The 12269-nt window shown below is 34.9% G+C and overlaps 1 protein-coding gene and 1 non-coding gene across 2 annotated transcripts; both read left to right on the top strand.

Moving 5' to 3' along the window:
• The first annotated feature begins 600 nt into the window (after positions 1-600).
• LOC132171622 (uncharacterized) lies at positions 601-3158 on the top strand. Its single transcript, XR_015912629.1, has 2 exons — positions 601-763; positions 1601-3158. It is a non-coding gene; the product is annotated as an uncharacterized LOC132171622 (transcript).
• A 4171-nt stretch (positions 3159-7329) lies between these two features.
• On the top strand, positions 7330-8907 carry LOC132168942 (uncharacterized). The gene has a single exon (XM_059580039.2). The coding sequence runs from the start codon at positions 7354-7356 to the stop codon at positions 8905-8907; it is 1554 nt and encodes a 517-aa protein (XP_059436022.2). The 5' UTR covers positions 7330-7353.
• Positions 8908-12269: the final 3362 nt, after the last annotated feature.

The following is a 12269-nucleotide window of genomic DNA, read 5'->3' as shown; positions in this document are numbered from 1 at the left end:
AAGGTCAAACTAATAAAAAAAGATGAATTTAATCATTTAATTTATATTTTAACAAAACTTACAAATCTTGCTTAACAAGAATCTTATTGCTTTTCTTTTCTTTTTTTTCATTTCGAATGTTCCTTGCTTTTTTTCTTAATTTATTCTTTCCTTGCTTATTTGTTTTTCTTCCGTTGACCATATTATATAAAGACCACATTGTTGATCCTCGCAAACTCGCGATCACACTCCTCAACTCGTAGTCTTTCCCTTTGAATAACAGAAGTAAGAGATGTGTACATGTTTCTAGCCGATCTTACCTTTCGAAGCCAACCATCAGATTCTAAATTTGCTGTGAGTATATAGATCACTGGTTATGTGATTTGTGTGTGGTTTCTTTTTCGTTGCCTTTTCTTTCATCAAAATTGTAAGAAGCTTTGTATGCTGAAAAAATGTGTTTTAGAAGGTCCAGTTCATAAACATTGTTTTTTTGCTTAAAATTGTGATGCATTTGTGTGCTTCTTTCCCTCATTTCTCGTCCACATTGGATCGTTCACTAAACTCGAAGATTGCTAATTGGCTCTTTTTTTTCTTTTTCTTTTTTGTTAAGTGTAGGTACTTAATTGTGCCCTTTTTTATTTTGAAGATAATCGTCCCTTGAGACCGATCAGTCCCTAGCTCTCATTACTACACCAAATCGAGTAGCCACCATCTCCGGCCACCCACTCGGACGAGCCCATCAGAATTTGGGAAAGTTTCGGCGACCAGAGCAGTTGAAAGTGTGGTAAAAACTTTAAACTTCCCTTCATGACTTTCTTTATTTCCTAATCTTGAAATTTGAAAATTTAAGGCAGGCTCCTCTTGTTTCAAGCTTTTTAATTATAACCTTTAGATTCTTAAAGTTCAGCTTCTCCAAATTTGTCTTTAATTCAATATGATAAAAGTGATCGGAAGATTAAGTCTCTCTGCCTTTGCTGCCATTGCGGTGTGTGTGCCTAAGAGAGAGAGTGAGAGATGGAGTTTGAACATATCAGCCACGAGAATACTTGCCATCGATCCTTCTTCTTCTTTTTTAACATAACAATCAAATAAAATATTACTTGCTTTTGCTTTCAAGAGCGTAAAAAACACTGGTGTGAGCATTGATGACTGATTATGTGATTTAAGTGTGATTTCTTTGTTCTTTTTTCTTTTCCTTTCCTTTTCTTTCTGCGAAATGCATGTAAGAAGCTTTGCATGCTGAAATGGTCCAGTTCATAAACATGTGTTTTAGCTGTTCTTTTTAACTTAAATTGCGATGCATTTGTAAGCTTCTTTTCCTCATTGGATCGTTCACTAAACTGGGAGATTGCTTAATTGGGTCCCTTTTTATTTATTTTCTTTTTTGTTTAGTAGTTGGGCCCTTTTTAGTTTGAAGATAATCAGTCCCGTTTTGGTGTAGGGCATAGTTGAAGAGAGAGACAAAGGACTAGGAACGTACAACAATTAATACACCCATCCGGTGTCAAGTTTAGGAGTGCATCATCTAAAAATTTCATTTTATTACAAATTAAGGATGCTCTGTCACACCTATATATAAAACATGTCCTGTGATATTGCTAATTAAAAAGTTGTCTCGTAGGAAAATTACACGGAGAGAGAAAGACAGATGGAACTTCAGCATTTCTTCCACCCCCATCCGTTGGCCTCGGCTTATTACAGTACGGTAACTCCTTTTAGAAGATCTTGTGATGGGTGCGCGGATGAAATATTGGGTTTTAGTTACAGGTGCCAAATATGCTACTTCAACCTTCACAAATCATGTGGGGAACAACCCCACGAATTGCAGCACCCATTGCACCCGCAACATCCTCTTATTCTCCTAGAAGAAAGCCCAGATTATGAGCTATGTTATTTCTGCAATAAATATATGGACCGCTTCAGGGGCTTCGCTTACAATTGTTCTCACTGTAATTTTAACCTTCATCTTAAATGCGCTTCTATACCCTTTACCCTAAAACCTGAATTTCACGACCATCCATTGAGGCTCCTGCGGAAATCAGTCTCCTTCACTTGCGATGCATGTGGGATAAAAGATGAAGACATGTACTCTTACGTATGTACCACTCACACATGCTCATTCATGGTCCACCGAAAATGTGCTGCCTTACCATTGACTCTCAAACATACAAGTCACCACCACAATCTCGACCTCACCCACTCTTCTCAGCTAAATCAATCCCACCGCCAAATTTGTCGTCTCTGCGTTAAGAAGGTGGACACTGACAGAGCTTATTATTGCTCAAAATGCAATTTTGTTGCTCACCTTGTTTGTGCTGCACGCGAGGGAGAAACCGAGGAAATAAAGAAGCCTCTTGAGTCGACAGGTATCCTTAAAAAAGAAGATTCAGAACTGGATGAATCCATTGACTCATTACCTTATGCTGTGAAGAAGATGAAGATAGGAGAGGATAAAATTGAAATACCCGAAGAAATCAATCATTTTAGTCATCAACATGACTTAAAGCTTACAGAGGAGCTTCTGAACAACGAACAATGTGGTGGGTGTATGCTTCCTATATCTACATCCCCATCCCCACAATTTTACAGTTGTGCTCAATGCAGATTTTTTCTTCATAAATCTTGTGTTGAATTACCCATAAAAAAGCTACACCCAGTACTTCACCCCCACCTCCTCACCCTCTTCACAAAGACACCTTATCCTAATAGCGGATTCAGTTGTGATGTTTGTGGTAGGTCATGTAATGGCTTCGCCTACCATTGTAAGGAATGCGGGTTTGATGTAGATGTCCAATGTAGTTTGATCTCAGACATCCTTAAACATGAGGGTCACGAGCACCCGCTTATTCTATCAAGAGCACCCAGTAGTGAGAATTGTAGTTGTTGTGATAATAGTGGAAGAGTATTCAAGTGTATTGATTGCGAATTCACTTTGGATGTCAAATGCGCTACACTGCCACATACCATGAGGTACCGACACTTTGAACAACCCTTCAAATTGTGTTATAAGGCTGAAGATGATTATGAGGACGATGAATATTATTGTGACATTTGTGAAAAAAAACGAAATCCAAAGCATTGGTTTTATTACTGTAGATATGAGTTTCCCTGCTCATCCCAATTGCATTCTTGAAAAATCTCGGTATAAGAAACGATTGGCATCTACCACCTTCTTGTGACAGCCTTGAGATCGTTAATTACTGAGCAAGTTTAAGGTTTCTCATCATCATGATGTAAATCAAATCCCGATTGTTCATTATGTTATAAAAGACAAGCATGTTTGACATTTCAATGATCATGTTCTTTATGTATTTATGTTGTGTTGGTCCGCTTGCTCCTTGTGGCCGTGTATGTTGTTGTGCTAGTTTGAAGAGAACAAAATTACATTTTTTTTTTCAATTAATCTATAAAATTGTCATGTGTTTTTGAGTACGTAAGAAGTACATACTTTTTTAATAAAATTATTCTATAAAATTGTTATGTATCACTTGAGCACGTAAGAAATACATTTCTTTTTTAATAGCTTTTTATTAAAAAGCATGAGCTTTTATAATGTTAAGGAATACATTATAATTTTATAGATTAGGTCAACTTGTACTTATTAAACAAATTAATTTGGATCAACCCAAATTAACCCAAACTCAATTATATAACATTTTAACTCGCTAATTTTGTGTTGATTAAGTTTGTAACAAGTTTGTGAATTGTGTCAAAAATTGCTATCGGCTAGTACTATGGTTTCATAGTCATAATATTATACTTAATCCTTACAGCATGTAAAGTATGGAAGCTATCGTAGTATTAATTTGTTAAATGAAATTGGCACTTTTGTTTTAGTAATGCCAATAATATTTTATCAAAATGATGAATATGGCAAAACAATTAATGTCTACCCGTACGTTAAATATACTTGGACATCATTTGCACTAAGGAAAAGCATATCACGGCAATAATGAAATTTACAATTTTTTATAGACTTAAACTTTTAGTATAACGGATGATTTAAAAACTTTAATAAAGAAATGAAAAAATTATTAGATCAGTTACAAGAGTGCTGAAAGTTGGATGCGATTTTGCACAAGATTTATTTGAAGCGAAGATAATGATTTTGTTATTCAAATGAAACCAGCAACCATATTGCATGCATATCATGTTTAGGAACTAGTTTTTGGTATGGCATATTTTCAGCGTTTGGTGTTTTTTTAAATTTAAGGGTGCCACATGGTTAAAATGCTTAATGTGATTAAAGAATTTTTTGGTGTGTTAGAGAGGAATCAGCCAGGGGGTAACGAGTAGTTAAATAATGGTACAATTTTGTTTCTTACAAGTTGGTAATTCCAACTTTGAGTGTGGCAAGTAGATGTGTTAATATAAGAGCAATGCTTTGTCTAAATGCTACGAAGACTTTTGGGGTAAACTCAATAACAAAACTGTGTAGACTAAGGCCCAAAGCGAACAATATACTACCACTTGGAGCATGTTATAATATATGATATAGAACCAGAGCCTAGCCTGAGATGGGGGTGTGCACAAGCCCATAAGAGTCATCAGCGAGGACGCTGAGTCCCAAGAGAGATAATATTGTGGCATTTTACATTGGTTGGGTGTGGGAAATAAGATGTCTTTATAAATAGTATGAGGCATTTTGGGTTAAACCCAATAACAAAATGGGGGTGTGCACAAGCTCATGAGGGTCGCCAAAAATGACGTTGAGTCCCAAGAGGGGATGATTGTAGCATCTCACATTATCTAAGAGTGAGAAAGATGATGTGCTTATATATGATCAACATGTTCTCTCTAAATAGTATGTGACCTTTTGGATTTAACCCAATAACAAAATCGTGTCTGCTAAGAACTAAAGCGAATAATATCATACCACTTAAAGCAGACCGTTAGATTGAGAGTCGATGAAATGATAATCAATCACAAAATTTTGTCCATCCCCTACCCCCGGCTTCAGAATTTGTGCAAAAATCAATAAGCCTGCTAAGAGGGATTACATATTTTGCAACACTAGTTGAGAGGGAGGTAAAAACTTCAAACTCCCCCTTCATTTCTTTCTTTCCTTCCTAATCTTGAAAATATAATGCTCCTCTTGTTTCAATATTCAACACTTCTTTGTATTTGTTTATATTTTCTGATGATTTATGACAGTAACGGTGAAAATGGAAATCTGGGTTGTAGAAATGGATTGACGAATGAGAAATTGATTGAATGATATATGGAATTGGATCAGTTGAGAGTAAAAATGGGCCGAGGTAGCCCAACCTCCGAATTCAAAAAGAATGACTAAATCTGATCAATTTTCTGGATTCTTTTTACAATCATACTCATGGGCCTTTTGTAGACTCAAGTCACTAGCTTCCTTAATTTAATAGCTCAGTTTACCATGAAAATGGGCTTAACAATTCTTACAACTGAAATGAACTTACCTATATAACTCTCAATTAACCTAATAATAAAAAATGGATCTTAATTATCAGCCACAAGCATCTCATTCAATTCTTGCTCATCCTAATTCTAAAAGATGTTTCAGAAGGAGCACTCTCGTGTACGTGTTACATGCCTATGAAACTTGTTAATCAAGATAATGCTTTCTAATTCTGAAGGAGCAGCAGGAAAAAGAAAAGCATCTGAGCTCACAAAAGTTTATTCGTTTCAATGCCTTTTCTTTTTCTCTTATTGTTCCTCTTTTATGGAATGTAACTTTTGCCATTAGCTACTCTTAGCATCTACACTTTGTCCTTCCCGAGAAATAGAATGGAATACAATTCAAATTTGATGTTACCTTACGTATTAGTTCATGGGCAATGTGAATAGATATTCCAAGAGTTATTAAGCCTATTCATTTCACTTTCTTTCCTTTCATTCTTAATAAAAGTTATTCATTTTTTCTAATGAAATAGGTATTCCGCATACCAAATTTAACCTTAGTAGTTAGGTAACATAGTTTAAATGAAAGAGGCATTAAGGCAAAATGCATTCACTAAATATGGGAGTTGGAAAAAAAAAGAACTAAATGGAAGAGAAGAGTGATAAATCAGTACATGGATATGTTCCTTATGATTCATAAATGGATATGTTCTACATGAAGATCGAATGGGTTTTACCGAAGTGTCAAGAGCTCATCATGTTGTTTACTCTGTTTCTCTTCTACCAAAATGATTACTTCTAATGGTTAGACAAGTCTCGTAGATGAATGAGGAGGATAAAGTTGGTAAAGATGTAAACAACCAAGGTAGAAATGTTAAAGATAGTGAACATTGGAATCTAGAGGACCAGCATGCTTTAACTTTTCTATGATGGTTTTGAACACTATACAAAGTTTTATAATGTAGGTAAAGTATTTTTGAATGGAGTCTCAATTGGAACCTAGAAGACTTGCTTATCTTAACTTTTTCGATGGTGATTACGCAATACAAAAGCAGATATGCAAATTTAAGTTTAACAATTTAAAGCAGAGTATTTTCGGATGACGTCAGCGCACATTTGAAATTTAAAGGATCTGCACATCTTACCTTTTATGATGATGGTTATGAACACGATACAGAAGCAGCAGATATGAAGTTTAACAATTTAAAGTATAATATGTTTGGATGGTGCATGTATTTGAAATTTAGTGGACTTGTTTGTCTTAACTCTTTTGATAGTGGTTTTGAATACAATACAAAAGCATATATGCAAAGTTCAACAACATAAGTAAAGTATTTTCGGATGGAGGCGCTTTTCTTTTTCTTTTGTTGGTCCTTGCTTTTTTTTTTTGTTCTTTTGTTCTTTTGTTCTTTTTTATTTTTATTATCATTGATTATATTATATAAATATCACATTGTAAATTGATCTTAGCAAACTCACATTCATCAACTCTTCAGTCTTTCCCTCCGAATAACAGAAGTAAGAGATGTGTTTCTAGCCGATCTCACCTATTGAAGCCAAAATCAGATTCTTTGCTGTGAGTATTGATGACTGATCATGTGATTTGTGTGTGATATATATATATAATTTTCCTTGCCTGTTCTTTAAGCAAAATTATATGAAGCTTTGTATGCTGGAAACATGTGTTTCAGAAAGTACAATTCATAAAGATTGTATTTGTAGATCAGGGTCTTGTTTAGCTCTTCTTTTTTACTTAAATTGCGATGCATTTGTGAGCTTAAATATGTCGTAGAAGGTCCAGTACTTCATAAATAAGTGTTTTCCTCATTTCTCGTCAACAAAACTGGGAGATTGCTTGGATCCTTAATAATTTTTTATTTATTTTAGGAGAGGATCATCTCGAAATTTCATTATAACAAAAGATGGTCTCGCTAATAAAGTTCACTTGTTTGTAGGAATATTAGTTTTGTGTGGAAGTGGAACAGCTATAGAGAGAGACACATGGAGCTTCAGCATTTCCTCCACGAGCATCCGTTGTACTTGAATCATTACGTGGCGTATGCTAGTATTAGAGGTCAAATATTTCGTTGTCAGGGGTGCCGTGAAGATATATTGGATTTAGGTTACAGTTGCAAAAGGTGCAAGTTCTTCCTCCACAAATCATGCGGCAAACAACCCCGCGAGTTGCAGCAGCACCCATTGCACCCGCAACATCCTCTTACTCTCATCACAACAACCTCACATTGGCTTCTTGAGCGATGTTATTTCTGCAATAAATATATCTTTTCGGGCTTCGCTTACAATTGTTCTCACTGTAATTTTAACCTTCATCTTAAATGTGCTTCTATACCCTTCACCGTAAAACCTGAATTTCACGACCACCCATTGAAGCTCCTGCAGAAATCACTCTCCTTCACTTGCGATGCATGTGGGATAAAAGATGAACACATGTACTCTTACGCATGTACCAGTCTCACATGCTCACTCATGGTCCACGGAAAATGTGTTACCTTACCATTGAATGTGAAACATACAAGTCACTACCACGCTCTCAAACTCACCGACTCAACACAGGTAGATCAATCCCACCGTCGCTTTTGTCATCTCTGTGTTAGAAAGGTGCACACTAACAAAGTTTATCATTGCTCAAAATGCAATTTCGTTGCCCACCTTGATTGTGCTACCCGCGAGGGAGACACGGATGAAACATTTATGTTGGAATTTAAAGATAAGCAGCCTCTCGAGTCGACAGGTACGCTTAAAAACGAAGATTTGGAACTAGATGAATCCATTGACTCATTACCTTATGTTGTGAAGAAGATGAAGATAGGAGAGGATAGAATTGAAATAGCCGAAGAAATCAAACATGTAAGTCACGAACATGACTTAAAGCTTACAGAGGAGCTTTTGAATAGCAAAAAATGTAATGGGTGTATGCATCCTATATTCCCTCATCCGTTTTACAGTTGTGCTCAATGCAGATTTTTTCTTCATAAATCCTGTGTTGAATTACCCAGAAAAAAGCGACACCCACTTCACCCCCACCTCCTCACCCTCTTCACAGAGCCACCTTATAATTCTGGCTTCTTCTATTGTAATCTTTGCGGTCGTGATTGTGATCGCTTCACCTACAATTGTGAGAAATGCGAGTTTGATGCAGATGTCCAATGTAGTTTGATCTCAGACATCTTTACCCATGATGTTCACGAGCACCCGCTTATTCTGTCAAAGGCACCCTATAATGAGAAGTGTAGTTGTTGTGATTATAAAGGAAAAGTATTCAAGTGTATTGATTGTGAATTCACTTTGGATTTAAGATGCGCTACACTGCCACGTAGGGTGAGATATCGATACTTTGAACAACCCTTCAAATTGTGTTATAACGCTGAAGATGATTCTGATGATAATGATTATTATTGTGATATTTGCGAAGAAAAACGAAATCCAAAGTATTGGATTTACTACTGTGAAGATCTCAATTTTTATGCTCATCCGGAATGCATTCTTGGAAAATCTCCATATATGAAACGATGGGCATCTACCACCTCCTTGTAACAGCCCTGAAATCGTAATTAACGTAAACAAGTTTAAGGTTTTTCATCGTCATGTTGTGAATCAAATCACGATTGTTTATTATGTTCTAAAAGACAGCTTGTTTGACATTTCAATAATCATGTTCATTATGTATTTATATTATGTTGGTCCGCTTGCGCCTTGTGGTTGTGTATGTGTTGTTTTTGTTTTTTTTTTTTTTTTTGGCACCAGTTTGTGTATGTTGTTATGCTAGTTTAAAGAGGAGAAAAAAAAAAAGATTTTGTTTCAAATAATCTATAAAATTGCCATGTGTTTTTTACTAGGTAAGAAGTACGTACTTTTTTAATAGAATTAGTCTATAAAATTGTTATGTATCACTTGAGCAAGTAAGAAATATATATATATATATATATATATATATATATATATATATATATTTCTTTTATTAAAAACTATGAGCTTCTCTCATGTTAAAGAATACGTGATAATTTTATAGGTCAAATTGAAGAAAATTCATCCATCTCAATTTGATAGAAAAATTTGTCCAATAAATATAAGGATACCATTCAAAGATTTGATGTCCGGAATCCACGGAAGTAATGCTGGTATATTAATTATTGCACAGGCTCCCGGCCTCCTCAGCCCAACAAATTGATACTTTTGAAACTATAAGACCTTTTTTTTTTTTTTTTCTAATTGAAACTATAAGACCTTGAATAAAGGAAGAGCTTGATAACTATACAGATAATGCTTTTTTGTAGCTTTTTTCTAAGACAGCCTAATATTCGTGTTCTTTAAAGAAATTTTAAAATAAAAATCCACCAATTTAGGTACTTATTTTTTGTCATTTTTGTACATGTAATGTATAATTCCCTGCTAAAACTATTGAATTCCATGAACTCCTATAGTTTTCATGCTTGTCGAAACACCGACTCCTAGAGAATGAGCTATGAGCCCTGAACACCCAAAAAAAAAACAAAGTTTAATATTATGTGAATCCAACTTATTAACGATTTGAAGCAATTAGATTATGACTTAATTAATGACAAAAATTTCACCTTTCTTGAGAAAATATGCAGTGTACAGTTAATAATACAATTCTACAACCATTTGAAGAAGAATCATCCAACATAGATTTGAAATAAAATTAAAAATGAATGATGATATAATTATAAGCTCAGCAATTTCAGTTCAACTGCACTATGCCTAGAGTTTTCACAATCCTTCTATTTGTCACCAGCTCTCTAGCCAGCTTTACTTCTTGCCATTCACTGGCCCTTGCATATATGTTAGAAAGAAGAATACAAACTTCGCAGCAAGCATAGTAGAAGGGTATTTTTGTCTTTTTACTTTTTTAGGAGACAAAAATATCCTTACACTATAACTAACCGGATATTCTCCAGTTCAAATGAAATGGATAGAATCCTAATTCGATTGGAAGCACCAATCATGAAGTTCCAGGCAACCATATTTCTTTGAGGCATTTTGTTGAACAGTTTCCTTGCGTATCTGAAGCTGCCAGATTTGATACATATCAATAATGGCTGTTGCAAGTATCAAGTTGAAATTCAAGTCTGATTCAAAGGGATCATATCCAAGTTGGTAGACACGAATGTGAACCCATTTTCCAGTATCTATATCTCTGGTATGAGCACATGAAAAATTGGATGGTGAAGATGTAGATAACCTAATTTTATAGTTTTCTCACTTTTTTGTTACATTGTGTATATATATATATATATATATATATATATATATATCCCATTTTCATTGATTTAGCATTAGTGTCATGGGTAATTCCCATGCAACAATGTTTTCATTATGATAGATGCTATGTCAACCATTTTTGCCTTTCTCTTTTCAGATGAAGAGAGATGTGAACATGCTTTGAAGATATGTCATTCCCTGACTAACTTTTGCACTAGGCACAATGCATCCTCAAACATTTCTTGGAAAAACTTTACAACTTGGGTTAGCTTTGAATTGGATAATTTCACTTTAAGGCCTAAAAAAGGTGCAGACAATCTTAAAGCCATTTCAAAATGTTGAACACAGGCCTACAGGCGCATAGAACAAACACCATTAAAGAGGTGCAGAGCTACTAAGAGAGTGAAATTTTTAGAAAAACCATGCTCTTTATTTAAATATTCCATGAATACACTGAGATGTTTAAAAAGATGGTTTCAGAGAACTCGTAGATGAGACTCGCAGGAAACATGCAGAATAAATTGCCTATCAATCCTCGGAGCATCATATTCAAAACCAACGGCAAGCTATAGTACTCTCTCTAAATCACACTGCCAAATTTCATTATCAACAAATGTGGTATCAAATCAACTCTTTTTAAAGGAACTAACAGACATGAATCCACCAAAGATAAGTAGAATTAGCCAAACAATACTGATAAAATTACCAATGCACACCAAAGATAAAATCGCAAAAGACACAGAATTAAAACCAAATCGGAGCGAAAAACTACAGGAAATAGAAAAACAATCACTGAACAAATAAAATTAGCATCAGCTTGTAAGCTTAAAGGATTAAAAAATTATCACAAACACCATAAACCAACATTATGTAACAGCAAGTTAGTAGTTACCTAGGTACAGTACAAGGCTAACAAGCCATACTTTTACATCCTCAAAGGAAAGGAATCATGGGTTTTTTTTTTTCCTAAAATAAGAGCTCAAGAAAGGCTCATTTAAAAATAATTTTACAATTTTGTGACCCTTTAGGGATATCTATTAATTGTTTGTAGAGATTCTCTTGCTTCTCTAAGTTACCTGCAAAGTCTTCTGAGCAAAATATAGCTATTTCATCCAAAACAGCGGCATTCTTGAGCAAAATTTTCACAGCAAAATGCTCGTCCCTATCTCCTTCATAACCACTGACTTCAATCAACTTCAGATGGGACAAGAAACAAGGAGGTGGTGGGTCTATTATCCAATCACTGTTCTCCCATTCCAATGACAGGCTGACCCCTAAACTATCATTGCAAAAATAAAGTTTTAGTCACACTGATAAATCAGCTAGCGATAAGATGGAACGGATACACTTTGAGTACAAATAAAGTTACCTCAACAAATTTCATAGTCTTGAGACAAGGAGAATTCTGCAATATCCTCAACAGTCCTACACAATCAAGATCTACTGGAAAACCCTTCAAGAATACCAAATCCGTCAAGTTATTGAACATTGGCATATGGGGTAGATGTTCTGCTGCTTCTATCAAAATCTAAGAACAGGATAAAGCAATGCAACATAATTAAAATACTTCCAAAACAAAGCAACTATAAATGACAAACACATTATAAAAGCATGTTGGGATCATGGTGGGGCATGATTAATAATTATGAGATGAGCAACTAGAAGAATAACTTAGA

The sequence above is a fragment of the Corylus avellana genome, chromosome 1 (assembly GCF_965113065.1).
Source record: "Corylus avellana chromosome 1, dhCorAvel1.hap1.2, whole genome shotgun sequence".
NCBI lineage: Eukaryota > Viridiplantae > Streptophyta > Magnoliopsida > Fagales > Betulaceae > Corylus > Corylus avellana.
Note: the sequence above shows the minus strand (reverse complement) of the source record. Positions and strands in the feature narration are given on the sequence as shown.

Excerpts from the sequence above, each read along its gene's own strand:
- LOC132168942 (XM_059580039.2), top strand. The coding sequence starts at position 7,354 with ATGGAGCTTCAGCATTTCCTCCACGAGCATCCGTTGTACTTGAATCAT.